This window comes from Phragmites australis, chromosome 2 (assembly GCF_958298935.1).
Source record: "Phragmites australis chromosome 2, lpPhrAust1.1, whole genome shotgun sequence".
NCBI classification, from domain to species: domain Eukaryota; kingdom Viridiplantae; phylum Streptophyta; class Magnoliopsida; order Poales; family Poaceae; genus Phragmites; species Phragmites australis.
The window spans coordinates 17,409,899-17,431,576 of record NC_084922.1 but is presented as its reverse complement, the minus strand read 5'-3'; the positions used below and the strand labels follow the sequence as shown (position 1 = coordinate 17,431,576).

General features: G+C 40.3%; 1 protein-coding gene and 1 pseudogene across 1 annotated transcript; both read right to left on the bottom strand.

Moving 5' to 3' along the window:
• Window positions 1-1,526: 1,526 nt before the first annotated feature.
• On the bottom strand, window positions 1,527-2,740 carry LOC133901521 (probable glutathione S-transferase GSTF1). Its single transcript, XM_062342872.1, has 3 exons — window positions 2,418-2,740; window positions 2,267-2,315; window positions 1,527-2,151 (listed from the first exon to the last, which is right to left on the bottom strand). Exons 1-3 carry the CDS (start codon window positions 2,565-2,567, stop codon window positions 1,694-1,696), a joined length of 657 nt encoding a protein of 218 aa, XP_062198856.1. The 5' UTR covers window positions 2,568-2,740; the 3' UTR covers window positions 1,527-1,693.
• Window positions 2,741-6,932: 4,192 nt separating this feature from the next.
• On the bottom strand, window positions 6,933-14,798 carry LOC133909912 (probable glutathione S-transferase GSTF1; annotated as a pseudogene).
• Between the last annotated feature and the right edge of the window lie 6,880 nt (window positions 14,799-21,678).

Below are 21,678 nucleotides of genomic sequence, written 5' to 3'. Positions count from 1 at the left end.
GGCCCAATTTGTAATTTGGTTTATCTTTTGTCCCTTTGGGGTTCACCAATCATAATTTCTCTTTTCTAACTCATAGTGTCCAGTTTTTTCTTTCTTTCTTTCTTTATTTATTTCTTTTTTGGTTTTTGAGAGAGTAATCGTTCTTCATGTATTTGGGTTCATTTGTGAAGTTGGAGGCGAACTAATCGCAACCACTGAGTTTTTTTTTTTCATTGGAAGCCTTGGGGAACTAAAAATGCGACGGACCTCGAGTGACAGGGGAGCTGGATTTGCAATGCATCACTCAGCAGCCAGCAGCCGCGGCTGTGCCTGTGTTGTGTACAGTCATTTCGGGTGCGCATTTGGTTAATATAGGTAGTTTGATTCAAATGTCTCCTTAGTTAAAAATCTGTTGGGCAATTGTCTTTGTAGGTTCACTAAACATCAAAATTTTGTACTAAATGTCAAATTTGTCTTATTGTGTCTATATTTCTGTTAGTTGACCTTATAGTTAAAAGAGCATGTGAATTATCTTTATAGCCACTTCATATTTTTATTTTTCACTTTCTATGTGTTTATCTAAGGCAACTAAATGGATTTTTCAGGTTTTAGGCGTAACTTATTTTCAGTACTTGTTGTCTATGTTTCAGAGTCAGTGCGGATTTGCAGTTGTTTCCTAGTTTTTTTTCCTTAGTGCTTTTGAATTTCCCTTCCAAGAAGTTGTTTCTGTGTACAATATAATACCCTAAAGAAATTTTGTATTACACTTTTCTGAGCTACGTTTTGGGTTACCCAGAATGAATGCATGATTTTTTTTTCTACAATACTAAACAAACTCGGTTCTTGTGTTTGTTGTCTGCCAAAAATTTGACTTGAATTCAAATATGTTGCGGTCGATTTTTTACTTGTTGTTTGGGTTCCAAAAGGTGGCTGAAATGACAAAGAAGATTAGTTGATTTTTCTGGTTCCAAAAATGTGTTAGACTTTGCTACTGGCCAAAAAAATTGACTGCGATCCGAAAGAAAAATAGCTGAATACTAAGCAGTCAGTCCCTTTTATTTTTAAAACAACAACTTATTGCTCGCGTTGCAAAAAATATCTTTATGTACTATCTTCATTCTGTTTTATTTGTCGTCTAAGACATCGATATGATCTCCAACAAATATGTTTAACCATTATTTTTGACAACTATTATTGAAAAAAGTTGATAAAAATTAGATGATGTTAAAGTATTTTTTATTACAAATTTAACTACTATCATTTTTATATGTTAAATTCTAATAATTTTATATATATTAGTGATCTAAGCTTTTAAACTTTAATCATCACAGAGGTAATATTACCACTACCTTTGCCATAAAGAAATACGTGTCTAGGTTTCCACTAGCAACTGAAGCCCAATATATTTAACAAAAATATATCTAACTATATTTTTCAAGTTTATTGAAAAGAATGCAAGTGAAATTTAGGGTTATTATCTGTCCGATGAAAAAAGAGGATGGTCACAAAATCGAAACTTTCCACTGAGAGAGTAGTAACCACGAAAATGCAAACAAAAACAACCCGTCAGATTGCACAGTTGCGCAATCCCACAACAATTTTATTGGAACAAACGAAGCGCATAGCCGCATACAAAGCTGCTTACATTATTGAACGATATACAGACCACACCAAGTCCCGTCCAGATCAAATTCGACAACGTGAGCGTGTGCCATCAAGCCGTCATAACCATGTTGGCGCTGAGCTTCTTCACCGACGGCCGCGCCATGAGGCTCTCCCACCACGCCTTCACGCGCGGGTACGAGTCGAAGATCGACGCGTGTGGCGACGCCATGAAGTAGAACGTGTAGGGGAAGTGGTTGAGGTCCGCGAAGCTGACGAAGTCGCCGGCGAGGAACTTGTTCTTCGACAGGTGCACCTCGTAGACGTCGAGCACCTTCTTGAGCTTCTCCAGGCTCTCGTCCACGACCTTCTGGTTGGGCGGGATGCCGCGCATGGCCGGGTTGATGACGCACTCGTACACGACGGGCGAGATGGCCGGGTTGTACTGGTGTGCCTCCACCTCCGTCCAGACGTCCACCATCGCGGCCTCCGTCAGGTTGCCTTCTCGCAGGAGGTCGGCCTGGCTTGACTTGTACTGGCGGAGCACGTACTTTGAGATGGCTCGGGACTCTGAAAATGCAGAGTCGACAACACATGAACCTAAATTGGAAAAACAGAGCAAGCCTTTCTGCACCAGATTAAATTGGATTCTGAGAATGACAGGTCAAATCAAGAAGCCGCATACCGAAGAGCACGACGTCACCGTCCTGGAAAGCTGGGATTTGGCCGAACGGCTGAAAGCGAACATCAGAACGCACAGTATCAGTTGCTACTACTGCTCATGGAGAGGAAGAGGAAGCAGAGCAAATGCAGTGAAGTGATCGGGTAATACGTACGTTTCTGGCGAGGTGCTCGGGGCTCTTGTGCTCCATGGCCAGGAAGTCGATGTTGACGACCTCGTACTCGGCGCCGACCTCCTCCAGGCACACCAGCACCCGCGCCACGTTCGTGGACATCGCCGGCCCGAACACCTTCACCGGCGCCATCTTTGCTGCTGATCTGTTGATCCCCTGCAAGTGACTGAGGAGAGAGAGCACGATGCCAGCGGCGTTGCTCTCTAAACTGGGTGAGGTTGCGGTATGCGATGCCAATGGCGTTTCCTTGGCTTTATTGCCCCTGGCGTGGCGTGGGAGATGCAGCTCGGCTGTGGGTGCTCGTGTCTGGTGGAGTGTCTGGTCGAGAACGTGTGGTGGTGTGGCGCTGTCGGAAAGAAGAGGGCACCAGAAGGTCCCGGTTCCGGAAGGTGCGGTGTGTCCAAATGACGGATGCAACTACGTGCCTTGACGTCAGCGGTGATGCGTGAGCTTCATCTGCTCAAACGTGTGCTAGGATCATATACGGACAGGATTACCGACTCTTCACTATAATTTTTTTAGACCTCCACTCTTTGTAACAAGCTATAGTATCTAACTGTATATCTTAATGTACATTACATATCTCTTATACATCAACTCACATCTCTAAAACGTATGCTACACCTACACCTATACACACGTACATGTCTGTTGAAGAGATTCACAAGGCCTCGAGCTTCGCAAATAAGCACATCGTTATTTTATTATGGTCCAAAGACGCTAGAGGTTATTTTGGGGATAAACCCTGATGATACATTAGAAAGCGATCTTGAAGATGGAACTCAGACCAACAACGTGCCTCACTGGCAACGCTACCACTACTCCTCTTCATCTAGATTTGGTTTCCAAGGGGGAAAATAGATCACTAACTCAACCTAACATTTCATAATTACACTTATATCTAATCAACAATTTGATTTATTTCCTATAGGTACGTGCAGACTTGATGCAACCTAATATTTAATTCTTATCCATCAAGATATATTAATACTTTGAGTTTCGTAAACTTTTGTAAAGAAAGGAGCACTGGGACCCCTATGTATTTATATTGTACCATTGTGCACTGGAGCCCCTATATATTGTACCATTGAGGGGCTCTACTTTAGGTCACTTTTGTAACAAGTGAGGCTACTCTCATCGTGCTCGTTATAAAAACACTCTAAATTTGTTGTAAGAATTGTAAGTAAAGAAAAATTAGTTAATCCTTTATATACTACTGTTTTAAGTTGTTATCACTTTTATGCCCATGTTTGAGCCAAAATTTCAATAACGTGTGCATGTTTATTCCCATGTCAACAAATGATTTCTACAGAAAAAAGGAAACCACCCGTGTCGACCTTCAACCCAACCTGCCCCCCCCCCTCCCAAAATCGTTGTCTCCTTCCCTCCTCCGACCCCCTCCACTTCATCCCCTTCCCTATAAAAAAAATAACGGAGAGGGTGAGACTTGCCGGCGACTAGAGGTCGCACGCTAGCCCATGAGAGAGGACACCATCCAAGTAATAAAATATCTCTCTCTGTTGTGAATCTTGGGGCAGCAACTAGGTAGTTGAGGGCAGTGTCGTCGCCAAGGTTTACAAAATTGATCGATCATCAGAAAATCGCTACCCAATGAATTTTTGAAATTCGTGGATATCAGAAAATTCGCTCAAAATTTGTTGAGAATTTGTTTAAATTCACTCGGTCAAATTTGTAAATCGGAGAAACATTCGGTCAAATTGACATTTGGTAACCGCTTGATTTGAATCGAAAACCTGTCGAATTGTGCCGAAAACGACCGTATTTTCCGCATTGACTGCACTTCGAACGATTTTGTCGAAAACCAATCGAATTTACCAATTTACCGAGCGCATTTCTCGAATTTCATTGAAGTTCAAGAAAAATAAAAAAATCACCAAAAAATAAGAAAAAGTAGAAACAAATATGGCATGAGATTTGCTAGGTTTTGTTTAATCATACCATCTACTTCATGAATATATCATACATAGGGAAAAAAATTTATCCTCTTGCCCTTATCCCATAGAGCTGGGTCGAAACAGGCCGTTTGCACTACGTATTCGGCCCGTTTCAGCCTTTTCTATTTTTTCAGCTTTTTTTCGAACAATCCATGTTTGAGCATATATTTCCTGATGCAAACATAACCCTAGAAAGTTGATGCGAATTGATCTGAAATTTTTTGAAAGACAATTTGAAAGTTTTTAAGTTTGACTTGAAAGATTTTCACAGTCATTTTGAAAGTTTTTCTTCTGAAGCAATGTCGGAACGGGAACATGATGAACAAAGTCCTTCAGGAAGATGACTTCCAGAAATAGGAAGATGGTGAGAGGGGAACTTACCAAAAAAAAGAAGGGGAAATTTGTCGCTGTAATCTCTAATGGCGCGTGTACGATATAGCCCCCCGGTTAGTCTAATTATTTTTTGCTAGCTAGCTATTAGGAAAATTTTGCCCTTTAGTAAGATTTCCTTTGCTTGCACTAAATATATTTAGAGCTTACACATATATGCCACTTAAAAACACGTGTGTCCCAACAAGAGCTCAATTGGAGAACATGTACAATTCACACTGATAGTCTCCTGGGCAGAAGCTCTCTTTTTTAGGATTTTTTTCTTCTTCTTCTCAATTCCAATTTCAGAAAAAAATATTACAACGATTCACTCGAAACTTCGACTATGTCTCATGGATCGGGAGACCTAAGACCAGCAACTGCTACTCAAGCAGGACGGCAAGCAAAAAATAGTGGATATGCATGGGAAAAGAAACAGATACATAAGGGATGGCAATTTATTACATGGGCATATGAGGGATAAAAAATCAGCTTTGAACTCAAATAATTTGAAACTGTCAACATGAAGTCATTGGCTTTGAACTAAAACTTTTACTATAATGCAACATTTAACACGAAAACATGGACTTCAAAGCCTAATTTCAAATCTATAGTAAAATGAATTGTAATTTTCAACTACAACTTGTTGATTGGAAATTTACAACTAAAATGAGTTCACGAATCTTCCACCTTCACGTGATCAATCGGTGAATATTCAACACATAAGCAAAACTACAAACATTCGCCCAAAAAAAGACAGAGAAAGAACAAGGGTTGGTGTGAGAGAGTAGAGCAAAACCTCTTTGTTCTGATTCACTTAGCAGTTGTGACTAACAGAGAATCTAATCAACAAGTTGCAGTTGAAAATTACAATTCATTTTACTATAGATTTGAAATTAGGCTTTCAAGTCGGTGTTTTCATGTTAAACGTTGCATTATAGTAAAAGTCTTAGTTCAAAGTCAATGACGTCATGTTGACAGTTTCAAATTATTTGAGTCTATGAAGCATTCATGTCTAGTTTTGAACTATGAAATGCTTTAGCCTAGTAACTGAGTTGTTAATGTTATCTTTAATTTTAGCTGATGTATACGACGTTTTTATTGAGGCTACCTTTAGCCTGAGCTCTACGTGATGTTCTTTTGATAATTGGGTGATGTTCTTTTGATAATTGGGTCACGATATGTTTAAACTAATGCTTAATCAATTTACAGTTTGAATAGCTTGTTATAGCAGTTTACTTGCTGAGATTTTTGAATCTCACTTTTGCTATCATTCTAGATGCGTTATGAGGAGTTGGCGAGCATGCGGGATAGGTAGTAGCACGTCATTTGTGCGATCACCCTTACATTACATTTAGTCTTCTTGTAATGTCGGTTGACGACTCTTAGTCGTTTTGTGGTATGTTTGCATCGTCGTGGTGTCGATGTATGATTGAAGCATGTTCTCATTTGTTAGGATATTTATTGCTGCTAGTGTGATGTTTTTTATGTATATCTCTCTGTTTCGTGATAGTCAGTTAAACCTCTAGTTACAGGGAGGTGCTGTTAAATTTTCTTGTTCGGCGGGCCTGTAGGTTAGTTTAGTAGCACTATAGGCTTGTGGTGGTTTCCAGGGTGTTACACTTGTTATTTTCATAAGAAATAAAATTGATGATGTTTCGGGTGTTGTTGCCAAAATTGGTATTAATCCTTCCTTTGACTATTACTAGTGTTGAGAGACAATTTTTGGCACTGAACCATGTGAAGACCGAGCAATAGCACGCGTGATCAATACTAAATGATTGCTTTATCATATTCATTGAGCGTGACTATTCATTGCATCTATTTTTGTCAATTGGTAGGTTGTTCGATTGTTTCACTTGAATTTGAGTGGATTGACATGCTTAAGTTCTCACACCCATCACTGTAATCCTAATTCCGCCACTGCATTCCTACCAAAATTTCAGTTATTTACAAATAAGATTTGTAATATCGGTTTCATGTAAAGGAATCCTAACCAGAAGCATTAATAAAATATTACAGATAGATGTCATCTGCACAATTTTCACTTATTCAGTAGATAAAATGTTACCGACAAGAAGTCCATAAGACAAACGATGCAACTATCATTTAATTGCATCTACGAACCGACATTAGAGACTGTTAATTCTGAACACAACCACTGTATTGCTCTTTAGGCGGATGGCATATTCATGAGCTCTGTGACCTTCTTCACGCTCGGCCTGGCCATAATGTCGGCGATACAAGTTTTCGCATTTGGATATGAATCAATCACACTGACGCATGGGGACCAGCAAGCAAATAGTAAACCGTTGCAGCATGGCTAATATCTGCTAGGCTGATGAAATCTCCAGCCAAGTACTTGAACTTGGACAAATGTGCCCCGTAGACCTCGAGAGCTTTCTTCAGCTTCTGTATGTTCTCCTCAACGATTTTCATGTCGGTTGTGCCTCCCATGAAAACAGGGATGACAAAGCACTGGAAGATGATCGGTGACATGGCGCTGTTAAGGCTGACTCCAGTAGCTCCCTCAAAAGAATTGTGCCTGCAATGCTATAGCACTTTTTGCTCATCGAGCGGATGGAAAACACCTCCAATGGACTCGGCTTGAAGTGCTATAGAGATGACAATCGGGTCAAGCGGGCAGCAAAGACGGAAAGAGGATCTCATAATACTGTTCACAGAAAATATCTGTAGGTTTAAAAGGAGAAAAAAATAAAAGGTAGAAAATAGAGTAGTCGATATAGATAAAAAAATAAAATATGTAATAGTATTAAGAGATATTATAATAATATTATATAAAATAAAATTTTAAAATATCTATTAAAGATGATCCAAATACCTGGACTCTACCTCCAGCCAAACATCCACCACTGCAGCCTAAAGAGGTTGCTTTCACGGAGAAGGTCTTACATGCCTTTGCGGAGTATGTACATGGAAATTGCACGTGACACTGTTAAGGAAAAAAACTTATTATGTGTGTATATCAATAGGAGAAAACAAAGGTGAGAAGTGAAATATCTCTATTATTGTTAAGTTATAGGCACATGATATACAAACTTAATTTACATAGTGATCGTGTTTTGAACTTATCCACAAGTAGATCATGTACGTATTTTGATCCCACACTACGTCATCTATGTCACCCCTAGTAGTTTTCACTCTCACTTCTATGTAAAATTACGAGTTCCATTGTTCCATTTCGCAATATTATTTGTCTAGCAGACATACACAGAAAGCACAAAAGATAAGTATTTTATATGGCATTGGACTATTTTTGCCCGTGTTATATTTAGACACACTATTGGTCTATTTAATGGATATTAATGGATATAATTTGATACCACTGCTACAAAAAATATCATCACTGCCAACTCAAAACTAGGATCAATGCCGGTTTTTGAATCAACAGTGAATTAGAGATAGTAAGTATTACTATCGGTTCAAGCCTTATACCTGCAATGATAATCCAACAATCACTGTCAGTTCTAGGTTTAAAGCTAGAACCAGCAGTGATAATCTATTCACATGTACAAAAATACTTTATCGTGAACTCTTTAGCATAGGGATATATCTCAAATTTGAGATCAAACTTGAGACATAGATCTCATGTCAAAATATTCAAGGTAGAGTATTTTATATAAAGAAATGTCTATTTTACATCTTGCGGTATTCAAGTGAAAATAGTACATCTAAATGAATGGCAAAAACATCACTACTATAGAAAAGTTCATCACTGCTGGTTCAAAAATGACATCACTACTAGTTTCACTACTAGTTTTAGAATAGACAGTAATAGAGTTATCACTGTCAGTTTGTGTTACAAACTAGGAATGATATTCGGTCCCAGATCTAATATTTTTGAGACCAATTTTTTTGCACTCGAGGAACAAACCCCGGCCCCCTCCTCGTGGCTTTTGTCAGAGTCGTACCCGTAAATAAGAAATTTACATGCCTATACAATTTGTGAGAGTCAATCCGCGACCTCATCTCTCGCACGAAACTTCCTTACTAGATCACCTTTCAGTCTTTCCTAATTGCCATAGGGTAATATATTATTTTGACCTTTTCTGCTCAAATAATTGAATGATTATTTGGGTATCTATATTACTTCAAAGGAAAATATTGTCAACTATAAAGTTATACATCTCATTGAGATCTATAGTTTTCATATAAAGTTTGTCTCCATCCGACTCCGTATAAAAAATTTGTCTCCAATCTGTGTACCGTTCGATAAAATAGCCATAATTTTTACATACGGAATCTGATTTTGATATTTGACCTCTACTTTTGAAGCTACTGAGGAGGCAAATTTGACCTCTACTTGTACCTTTTCTGACCCAAAAAAGGCTCAGAAAACCCTCGACAGGATCTTTAAAGTTTTTGCCATAAATTGACCTTCTCCAATTTGCTTGAATTTTTTTGAAGATGTAGTGCTACATTTAAAAGTTAGAGTTATCACTGTCAGTTTGTGTTACAAACCAGGAATGATATTCGGACCCAGATCTAATGTTTTTGAGACCGATTTTTTTTTTTGCACTCGAGGAACAAACCCCGGCCCCCTCCTCGCGGCTTATGTGGGAGTCGCACCCGTAAATAAGAAATTTACATGCCTGTACAATTTGTGAGAGTCAACCCGTGACCTCATCCCGCGCACGAAACTTCCTTACTATATCACCTTACAGTCTTTCCTAATGGCCATAGGGTAATCTATTATTTTGACCTTTCCTGCTCAAATAGTTGAATCATTATTTGAGTATCTAGATTACTTCAAAGGAAAATATGTCAACTATAAAGTTTTACATCTCATTGAGATCTATAGTTTTCATATAAAGTTTGTCTCCATCCGACTCCGTATGAAATTTTTTGTCTCCAATCTGTGTACCATTCGATAAAATAGCCATAACTTTTGCATACGAAATCTGATTTTAATATTTGACCTCTACTTTTGAAGCTACTGAGGAGGCAAATTTGACCTCTACCTGTACCTTTTCTGACCCAAAAAAGGCTCAGAAAACCCTTGATAGAATCTTTAAAAAATTTTGTCATAAATTGACCTTCTCCAATTTGCTTGAAAATTTTTGAAGATGTAGTGCTACATTTAAAAGTCAGTGCTACGCAGACGTTTCATCAATTCAAGTTACCAAACTCGCAACAATAATCTTTGAAGTTACAGTTTTTAACTTTGTAGCCCTGTATGTGGCTTAATCATTCTTACTAGGCTTACACCAGATCTGGTAGTCAACTTTATGGTCTAGTGAGTGGTTTCATTCGATAGTATTTAGATACTTATTTGGGCATTTATATTGCTTCGAATAATAAAGTTATCAGCTACAAAGTTGTAGATCTCGTCGAGTGCTATAATTTTCATATAAAGTTTATATTCATCCGATCCCGTATGAAAATATTATGAATTTCTAAAACGAGCTGCATTTTATTATCACTGCTGGTTAATATAACAAACCGGCAATGATATATCTCCATTATTATTGTCGGTTCATGGCTAGAACCGGTAGTGATAAGCAAGTATCACTGTCGGATCATACATTGAACCGATAATGATACTTGATTATCGCTGCCAATTTTTACCGGATGAGCTATTACTACCGGTTTTTTTTAAGAACCGGTAGTGATAATTTATCACTTTTGGTTGTTTTTGAACCAACAGTTAAAATAGAGCACTAATGAAATTTTCTGTACTAGTATACAATCATCTTGAAGAAAATGTATTTTTTGTCACTCATTTAGATGTACCTATTGCCACAATCTAGCTTGAACGAATGGCAACAACAAAATCTACATTTGCAATGACAATATATAGTAAGCCTAAAGGAATGCCAAAAATGCAATCATTTTCAACATATTTGTATTTTTTGCTATTCATTTATATCTACATATTGCGAGACGACGTGGGCTCAGGGGGAACGAGGGTAGCCGTGAGGTGGCTCAGGAGATGGTGAGGTGGCTATGTGGAAGCCGGACACAAGGGGTAGAAGCAGCCGCAGTGTGCCACTGCACCACTTTGATCACCACTGCCTCTCGAGAGCGGCTTTAGGAGATTGGAAGCGAAGTGAGATGGGAGCGGCTGAGGGAGACGAACTCTATTTATAGAAGAATTATCACTACCAGTTTGGAATACGAACTAGCAAACATAAATATTATCACTACTGGTTCGTAATGGCTTAATTATTGCTCTGTCCTCAAGCTTTTGAACCGGCAGTGATAGTTAATATCACTGCCTGTTATTAAAGGCACATCTTTTTATGAACTGGTAGTAATAAATCACTGTCGGTTCTTGCTGATCTAGCTTTTTATGTGCACCTTGAACTTACGAACCGGCAGTGATATATTATCACAGTTGGTTATTACTGAACCGACAGTAAAGGGGGATAGGAATGACCCTTTCTATTGTAGTGTACAAGTTTATTTTATATTACCCAAACAATATGTTGTCTAAGTATGCAAACCGGTAATTAATATACATGTAGTGATGCCCTAGATTGCGTGCTTGAAAACTGTTAGTTTTAATAAACATATCTGTATCAATATTTGGGTGGGCCATATGAAACTAGTATCTAAAATTTTCTTTTCCAACATAGTTAATTTAATCTTTCTAAAATCTAAACTGTTAATCATATAATTTGGTGGTCAAAATTATTTCATGTTTTTAATTGAGAAACCAAGTTGAGATGTGCCTTGGTTTATCTTGTGTGATGAGTGATTGACAATTGTGTGGTTTTTGTTGGTTAGTATATGCATGGTTATATACTGTAATATTGATTTTGTCTAACCAAAGTTGAAAAGAATTGGAGTTTGTATCGTTGTCTCAGTGAAGGAAGCTTACACTCACCGGATAGTCCGGTGTGAGGGTTTTTGACCTCACCAGATAGTCCGGTGTGTGGTAGATGAGAACCAGAGTATTTCAGCATAGAGGTAGAGAAAAAGTCATTCACCAAAGGTCCGGTGTGGGTGAGAATGAGCACCGGACTAATTTTTCCAGAGAATGGTGCAAATATGAAAGTTTGGTGCGGTAGCCTCACCGGATAGTCCAGTGTGTGCACAGGTGACTACCGGAGGCTTCACCGGACAAAGGTTTCTAGGAAGGTTGAAAAACTAAGTTCCAATGAAGATGTATTCATTGGATGGTCCAGCGATAGGTATGTGAACACCGGAGAGTATCATCGAAGCTTTTCAGTTCTAAGGCAAATGTTAAGGTGTTCACAGGATTGTCCAGTGTTGGGATTTTATGATCACCGAACTAATTGTTCCAGAGGAGAATGCAAACCGGGTTCCAGTAGAGTTGTACTCACCGGATGATCCGGTGTTGCACTAGTGTAAACGTCGAACCATCCGGTGTTCATATTTTCGTTACGTCTAATATTTTTCATCTTGATTTCGATTTGGGCTAACATATGATGATGTTATATGGTTCTGGAGATGCATATTTGCTGGTCTCATGGTGTGCAGGTGATGAATGCAACTTGGCGGTTGACGAAGAGTGATCAGGGCTAAGCGGGGTGCTTGGTGCAAGGAGGCTAGGCGGAGTGAAGGATGATCCTAGCGGTACACGTGGATGTCAAGCAAGGCAAGACATGAAGATTGATGAAAGCGACGTGTTGATAAAGTCAAGCGAAGTGGATACCAGTGCAAGTGACAAGGCGGTCAGAGGGATCGGGAGCGGGAGAGACTTACCGGCGATCAAGATTGCAAGACGGAGGACACACGTCAATATCGGAAGACTTGCTTGAGGTCAAAGTAAGCAGCTATGAGTCACGCCTTAAGAAGCGTGTAAGTCGGTTTCCTAGTTTAGCCACAAAACCATAGGTGGATGGAGTGCAGGTGGCATCATCGCGAAGCTTGCGTCGAGACAAAGCTAAGTCATGAAGGCGCCACGGTCGTCCGATGGATGGAGGTGAAAATAGACCAAAATACCTACAGTGGTAGTTAAAAATGTACTACAAGAGAGGGGTATTTTGGGAACAGTCAAGAAAACTTGGACGTCAAGTTTCCTAGGTTATAAATAGTAGGGTTTGGCTGGTTGGGAAGACCACCCCTTGAGCCATCCACATGAGAGCCTTGTGCTAGGGTTTTAGAGGAGAGAGATGAGTGCTTAGCCTATGTAATAGGTGAGAATTTTAAGAGATAAATGTTTGTAATCTGCATAAAATAGGACTATCCTCTTTGAGTAATGAAATTTATGTTCTTGCATATTCTTGAATTCTCCTCCTACTAGTTTCCTTCTATTGGTTCCCTTGCATGTTTGCAAATTCTTGGTGTTTTGTTGTTAATTTTCGTTTTTCTTTTTAAGCTGAAATTTCAATACCTTGGGAAGTTATTTTTCTTATTGCTAGAGGCATATAATTCAGATACATATGCATATATGATAGGGCCTTGAATTTCCTTGTCTTTAGACTATCAACTTGAAGAGTTTACTTGCCCGGTGATCTCATCTCTATTTCGTTTATCTTTAAAGTTGCGAGCTTTTGGGCACAAAGACACATAAAATGATTTAAATAGAACTTATGGTTCATAGTTTATCTGTGGAGTCATATTGCCTTAAGACTTACCATCTCGTTTTGTCTCTTTGAGTATTTTGCTTCCGCTCCAACTTTGAGGTGCGTTGGGTGATTAAAAATAGGAGAAGCTCATCTATTTCGTAAAAAATTATTGAGGCGTCTATTCATCTCCCCTCTAGTCGCCACTTTCAGGTCATACATTAATACTCCACTGCTTCAAAATATTTGTTCAGCATGCAACTTATTGGAATTAGACAGTGCTTAGTGCTTCAAATTAAAGGATTGCTTAAAACCATGAACATCTGCTGATCTCATACTTAAATGACTAGTGAGAAAGGAGCTATAGCGGCCTTGTTTGACTTCCTCATCAAATAATGGTTCTAACTAATCATCTTCCATACTACCTGATGCAAGCAATGACACCTATAAAATCTTCAACAACACCACACCAGATCAAGCAAGAAACGATCGTTGTCGTTTAGTTCATTTAGTTGCAACCTCACCGGAAAGAATCAGATCACCATCCTTGAAAGCCGGGACCTGACCAAAGGGCTGCGAAAGCAAGTAGAGAAAGAACGATTTGAGACTTAGAGCTGAGGTATATATATATGTACGGTGTCGCACAGGGCTGGCGATTGGAAAAAACATTCACCGAAACGCGATTACCCAGTTTTAAGAAATTTGTGATTGCAGGTGTGGTCATGGACACCGTTGTATTGACCTCCGCTAATCAGGGATTAAAAATTCGTTGAAATTTTACAAATTTCGGAGGAGAATAAAATATTTAATTTTGAAATTTTCTTTTATACTGACATGTGAGATCCATAGATCAGAGGATGAAAAATAAACAAAATTTTGATAAAATTTTACAAATATCAGTTTTTACTGATGAAAAAAAATTATAAAACGAAATTAAAATCCCTGCCGCTTACTACCCTCCACAGAAGTTACCCTATACTACCAAAGTGCTTACTTATTTTCATAATACAGGGGTTCCACACATAAAACTTAGTGAGAAACTGAAAATCGACAAGTATGCATTGGTTAGGTCGCGAAGTTAATACGATTAGGTCCAGATTTAAAAACCCGGCTGTAATTTTGCAGTTGCTAGTAATCAGTCAAAATATATATGCACTAACTGCTAACGTTTAGTTCTATATAATGCAACTGTAAAGGAACTCAACCATATATCGTGAACCGGGAGGATTACAATACAGGGAGCGATGAAGGAAAAGAGGTGACATACATTGAGAGCAACATGCGTCAGGCTCTTGTGCTCGCCGGTGGTCATGTCGACGGGCACTAGCTCATACTCTGCGCCGACCTCCTCCAGGCACACTAGAACTCGTGCGATGTTCGTCGACGCTGCCGGCCCGTACACCTTCATCCCCATTTCCTCTAGTAGCTAGTGTAATCTCCGGTTTGGTGCAAGATGATGGTAGGAGGTTATGGATGGTGTGCCGTTTGTTGGAGACGAAGGGTCTGACTCGCTTTATGGAGATTTATGCTCATATGGGGGTAACGCATGGGGGTTTGCATTAACTAAATGATCATGTGAACGATGTCGTTATAGAGATTTGTGCTCATATGATCATGTGAACGATCTCTTTCTTCGCGACTAGTCATGTTGAAAACTTTGACACGTTTACCTACTCCCTCATATGTCCATTCAAATATACTATCCATCATTTCTTTTTAAATGCGCACACGTTCAAACTAGCATCATTAACAACCACCACCACTCTTAACTCTTGCCAACGAGAGGTAGCTATCTAAACTCAGCTAAAAGAAAGAGTGACTATTTTTGTCCATTTCGGTATTAGTTTAAATATTACTAATTATTGATTCAAACTGCGTCAAACATGGCAGAATCGTAGCTCAAAGAAATATGCTGCAAAAAGTTTCCTGATTCTAACAACATTTGACCCCTAAAACTATCCATCCATCGAGAATAGGCACCTCTGATTCAATTGTAAATTGAATTGACAAAACATCTCTAAATAATCAGGCTCTAGTCAAACAATACTTAAACCAACAAATCAAATCGACAATTCGACATACTCTGTGCCACCGTTTGTAGATCAAGTTCACCAGTTTTGGTGCTGATCTAAACCATGTTTAAGCATTCGGCCACAAGATTGAAGATGACCAGTCGGGAACTACCAAAATGGACAGGGCATTTCCTCTCCTCTTTGGAATATTCCATTCTTGTAGCAGCCACCCCTTTGGATCCTACTTCTCAGCAATTTCTAGGCTGTCGACGATTGGTGAATTGTTGATCTTACGAACTTGTAGAAAAGGAGGTAGATACTTCCTGTAGACGAATCATACAATACACACAAAGTTTTATACAGATTAATACCTCCCTTAGGATAATGCCCTACATCCTATTAGCATCGTATTGATCTCCAAGACTATTTATAAGTGGGTTCTTAGCTAGCCTAGATAGATCTAAACTTAGTTGAAGGGCTCCGTTGTGTGTAGTTGGGGAGGATTGCTAATGTAGATCGAAAATACAAAAGACTCGAGGGTTTATAGCTCATATAGGCTTGAATGGCTTCAATTGTCTTGTCCTCTACAAGGTCCCATAGCTCCATATGCATAAGGGGTCATCGTACGGCTCTTGAAGTCATTCCTTATTATTCTTAGAGATAAACTTCTCTATTTACGAGATGTCCTATGCATCTATGGGCAATTTCTATACGTCTAGGGATTCTCTTCCTAGGGATAAAGATATGCCTCTAGAATATAGGTGTTGATGATTGGTAAACCGTCAATCTAACAAGCTTGTTGAAGAATAGGGGGATGCTTTGAGTAGACGAATCACAAGAGAAACATATAGGAATTTTTAGATAGGTTCAAGCCTTCATAAGTATAATAACTCTACATTTTGTTTGTATTTTATTGATCAGAGCCTGTTATAAGGGGATGTAGCTAGCCTAAATGGATCTAAACCTAATTGGTGATTTCTTCTTTATCTTCGATTGGCTTGTATTGGTTGTAATGACTTGGTGGTCGCCCCCTCCCCCTCCGCAGGGCCCTCAGCTCCGTATATATATGGGGGAGTCGTACGTCCTCTGGAATCTTTCTTTGTATTCTTGAAGATAGACCTTCCCAATTACAAGACACCTTGGATTCCTGCGGGTAGTTTCCATTCTTCCAGGGGTCATCTTCCCAGAGATAAAGATATGCCCCGAGAATTACGGGAGACCTGAGGGCACCCGAATATGATAACTATCCTTTATTCATCGTCAAGCCCCCCGTTAGTACGAGAAATAAGGCTTCGATGGTTCAAGTATATAGTCAGCAAAGATAAGCTTTTTGTCTGACCATATCATCAAGCAGACTTGGGGTTTTCAATATGGATAAAACATCTAACCGGGTTTCCTCGATTTTAAGATCACCTACTTGGGATTTTGAACACCTCCAAGCTCTTAAAAAAGTTCTTGAGAAGGTATTCCCTTCGAATGGATCGTTGGGAAGCCCAACTCTTTGGAAGGAAAAAGTTTGTTACTGGTGAACTTTGAGTTTTGAAATGTTGTAGCAGAGATTTTAGATAGTGGTGAGAATCTTTCCCTGCTATAGTGTCACAATTACGATAGCTGCACAAGGAGGCGAACTCCTTGAGGTACGGCGCCAACTACCTCGCATGCGTCAGATATTGTATGCGACGTGACAATAAAGAGGGAGGTCATGGCTTTGAGTCGTGTGACATCATCAGTTGGACCATCATTTCCAGGAGCCTCCTCTCTCATAAAGGCAAAGGAAGATCCACTTCAACATCCATTCCTCCGTCATTGGCTGCTTTCTGTCACCCTCATCGTTCTTTGTGCCTCCGCTCCAAGAACCCTCGAAAAACCTTCTTCCCCCAATCTCTCTGCCACCATGGGCAAGAAGAGGATCGAGAAAGAGAGCTCATCTGCCGATAAGATAGCGAGTGCAATCTTGGAATGATAGGAGTTAGAGATCATGGAGGAGGCCTTGGAGAAGGCCGAGATTGAGGAGGTGATTCCTTCACGGGTTCTGATCCCCTACACACTAGCAGAGCGGTAGATGATCTTGATCCCAAATAACCACAACTCGGTGGTCTTCCTCGACTTCTTCTACTACGGGTTTGGCTTCCCTCCATCCAGTTTCTTCCTCGAGGTACTGGCCTTCTATTACCTGGAGCTTATTCATCTAAACCCCAACTCCATCATCATTCAGAGTGTCTTCGTGCATCTATGCGAGGCCTATCTCGGCTTTCATCCCTCCCTCGACCTCTTTCGGTATTTCTACATCCTGAAGAGGCTCCAGAACAAGGTCACTAGTGGTATTGGATTCTAGATCCAAGAAGGCAAGTCAGCGGAGCACATCGACTTCACTGCCAAGTTCTCCTAGTCAGATTGGCACAAGAAGTGGTTCTATTTCCAGAGTAGCTCGAAGGGACTTCCTTACCGAGGCCTAGCGCCACTATCAAGGGTCGCTTGGATAGAGGAGCCAGTCATGACCACCCTTCGTCGAAATCTTATCAAGGAGGTCTTGTTCATGAAGAAGAGGAATCTAATGGAGTACGATGTTGCCATGGACTTCATGAAGCGCTACCTTAGTCCTCTAAAGTTGAGGATTATCGAGGCTTGGCTTTTTCTAGCTAGATTGGATCCATCCCAAAATAGTGAGATAGATACTTCCCGATCCTGAGTAGTCATATGTAAGGGGTCCGTAAGATCTATCCTTATTCACAGTTGCTTTTTCTTACAGTATACTCATTGAAGGTTATTGATACTAAGGTTATGATGCTTTTCGAAGCCATCCCTCCTTCCATTCGCAAGGACATCCCGGGTCCCATCGTATATTTGGACCCCGAAGCTCAGGAAAGAATTTGTTGGTAAGTACTATAAAAAGCCCCCTCGATTCTTGTCTTTCGTTTCAAGTAGACTCACTCATAATGATAGTTTATTACTGACTTGGGCAGCTCCCTGGACGTGGGGGTCCTGATCTGTAGGCCAAGAATGCATGAGCCCTTGCTGAAGACCCAAATGATTTTTTTATCAAGGGGAGCAGGGGTCTGAGTGAGACCGGAAGTGGTACACTTTAAATCATACCCTTCGATAGCGGCATGGTGTTATCATGTCACCGACTCCAACTGCTCCTGCTCCTTCTACCCCCACTGACCTTATGCCACCTTCGACAACAACATCGACCTTGGTAACTTAAGCATTTACCCCGATCCTTTGCAACCATGCTGGTTCTTTAGTTTCTTAAGTATGTCATAGCCCTCAACTCAGGAGTGCAAGAAGACAGTAATCCCTATGAGCCTGTCTGGTGAAACTCCTTTTACCTAGCTAGCATCAGGGAGCAAGAGATTGGCACATCTTCTGGTCCCGATGAAGCTTTTGGGGTCTAAGAAACGACTCAGGTATGTTGAGAATTGCTTCATATGCTTGGTGAAATGCATGTTTTGAATTTGTCTCTCCTACAGGCTAGCCAGAGTATCACCAATAGTGCTCAAGCCTTGACTTCCCCAACCTCCAATGCCTCCCTCCTCTGAAGGAGATGGAAACAAGCCTAGTGAGCCCCGACATCAGTGGCTACCAGACAAGAACTGGAAGTAGCCAGCACTAAGGCCAATGTTGCCTCTCCGCAAAAGGAGTATGGGGTTGCGCTAAATTTATCTTGGGGGGACATACTTGAAGGGTGAGCAGGCCATCAATAGGATTCAGTGCTTAATGCCTTCTTTGTGGTAAGATCCTTCCTGCAAGTTAAAAACCAAATTAAAAAATGACTAGTACTGACCTTGTCATTCTTTGAAGTTTGTCGTGCGCCACTTGGAGAAGTCCCATTGCAACGCTGAGAAGGCCTCCGCCTGAGTTGCTAAGCTCAAGAAGGAGAACTCTGGGCTACACCAGCAACTTTCTCGGGTGACAACTAAGTAGGAGAAGGCAAATGCTATGTTTGAGGGCTAGATGAAGGGTGAGCCTCCCATATCCTGACAAGTTATTTATTCTCCTCCGTCTTCCTAACATATTGCCTTGCAGAACTTTCCACGGCCCTAGAAATTGTTTCTCAAGAAAGGGCTAAAATGTTAGTCACCTGCTAACAACTTATCGTGGCGCTTGACATCCTCCAAGAAAGTGCTTGCCGGGGTTGGAATCTAGACAGAAACTACCGATAGAGAGGATGCTACCAGACTTGCTGTCTAGGTTACCAAGCTTATTGAGGCACTTGGTGGGTTCCAAGAGGCGATCACTGATTACCTCTTGAGCTAGTCCTGACAATGCGTGGAGCTGACACTCACCTACGTGGTGGCTGTCGTGAAAACCCACCAATAGGACTTAAATGCGAATATTCTCCTAGAAGGATTCAGAGACAAGTCAGAAAAATCTTTGGCCAAAAAAGTTGAGGATGTGACGAAAGTGGCCAAGGCCTTCGTGGACTGTTGGATTCTTGCCCTCGGTGTAGTCTATTTTTTTTACCTTTACCCTACAGTCTGTAAGAAAACATGGTAGATTTTGTTAGTTTAAATTGTGAACTTGAAGTTTCTTCATGCCTGATGGGAGTACTTTATGCTAGACTCTTTCGACAGCATATCATGATCTCTTCTCGCTTCTTCCTTTATTAGTTTACGACACGTTGATCACTAGTTGGAGCGCTTATTATTATCGGCCTTTGGTCCACTTGAGTGGGAGACATCGTAGCCCCCGGTCACCTGTGGAACTAAAAAATTAGCCTTTTCGAAACACTGAGTTCGTAACACAATGGTTCTTCCCTTCTCATTAAAATTTTCTTTCAGGGAACACACAAGATGTTGCCTTTAGTTTCCAGCACATAGTACTTATTAAGCCCCCGACTGTCTACTAGGAAATGGAAATTCCGGGTGGGCAGTCCAGATAGTAAAAAACATCTTTAAAGTAAAAGGAGGTCATATTGCCCTTAGGTCAAGATAAACATTTCACCACCCTAGGTACACGTTTAGGATGCAGAATCCGAGAAGTATCTTACCCCGTTTGCCAGACATGAAGATGTGAGGAAAGGCAATTAAGGCAGAAAAAGAAAATTGATCAACTTCATAGGAAATATGATCTTTATTATTGTGAGAAGGTACACTATGGACTTACACTTAGAACTTACAGAAAACTTTTGATGATCCTTAAGCTATGCAGGCCCATTATCTTGAACCTAAATGATACAGACTAAATCAAGAAAATAAGCAGTGACCCTTATTGTTTCGAGGGTAGCATAGACGCTATTTCACGAGCCTTAGATGAATCGTGAAGCCAAACCCCTAAGTCTTTTGGGTGTGCATCTCGAGGTGTTGTCATCATGGTTGTGACTGAGGCTTCTTATCCACCTTAACCCTTGAGCTTTTTGGTTCCTCGTTTGGTTGATGTTGAGCCACCATGTAGAGACTTCGCTTATCGCAATGGAGACCAGCTTTAGGACAACCCCGGACAGTGATGACTCCTTCAGGTCAGGGGATTTTTATGCAATGATAAGCATAGTGTGTGGCTGCCATAAATTTGGCGAGAGTAGGTCTTCCTAAGATGACATTGTATGCCTTCTAGAAATCAACCACGTCAAATAGGATTTTTTTCTATTCAGAAATTATCTGGCTTGTCAAAGGTAACAGGTAGTGATATTTGGTCGATAGGAGTGGTCGAAGACTTGAGTACTATACTATAGAAGGCTTGAGTAACTGGCTTGATGGTAGATCGAGAGATCATCATTCTTCCGGGTGCATTAGTGAAGAGGATGTTTAGAGAACTCTCTCTATCGATAATAGTTCGGGTTACCCTGTATTTTTTTTTTATCATAGGCTCAACCACTATTGAAAAGCGACTCAGTCATACGAAGTTATCAGGGCTGTCTTCTTGACTAAAGGAGATTTTGGTGTCCGACCACTTAACGACGTTGAGGAATTGATGCATGTTTGTTCGATCTTCCGAAAGTTAATATGATAAGTTGATTGGTGGAGTTTCGACATTGATGATCCAAAGGCTCCGAACAGAACAGATCGAGAACCCTCTCAACCACTACACCACTACTCTATGGTTATCAACCGTGCCAAGACGCAGTTGACCTCGCCAGTGAATCAAGAACACAAGAAAGAACAGATAGATGCAATCTGAATATTGCTAATTACCAATGAAGCACTCGAGTTGGGGTTCAGCAAACCAATAAATCACAAAACTATCTAAAATGGAATAATCTAAAATAAACCTAAGCCTAAACTATGACGGCTACTATGTATATATAGGGAGGACGTGAGGATGTCAACCTTGGGTTGTGCAGCTATGGAAAGAGGCATACACAACCTGGACTCCAACCTCGACATGATTACAAGACCTAACTAGGTCCAAAATAGTAGCACATCACCTTATTTCTTTGACTCTGACTAAACTATAAGAAATATTTGATCAAGCT

Excerpts from the sequence above, each read along its gene's own strand:
- LOC133901521 (XM_062342872.1), bottom strand. The coding sequence starts at position 2,567 with ATGGCGCCGGTGAAGGTGTTCGGGCCGGCGATGTCCACGAACGTGGCG. Across the intron at positions 2,316-2,417 it reads CCGAGCACCTCGCCAGAAAC|CCGTTCGGCCAAATCCCAGC; the intron begins GTACGTATTACC and ends GTTCGCTTTCAG. Across the intron at positions 2,152-2,266 it reads CGGTGACGTCGTGCTCTTCG|AGTCCCGAGCCATCTCAAAG; the intron begins GTATGCGGCTTC and ends CTGCATTTTCAG.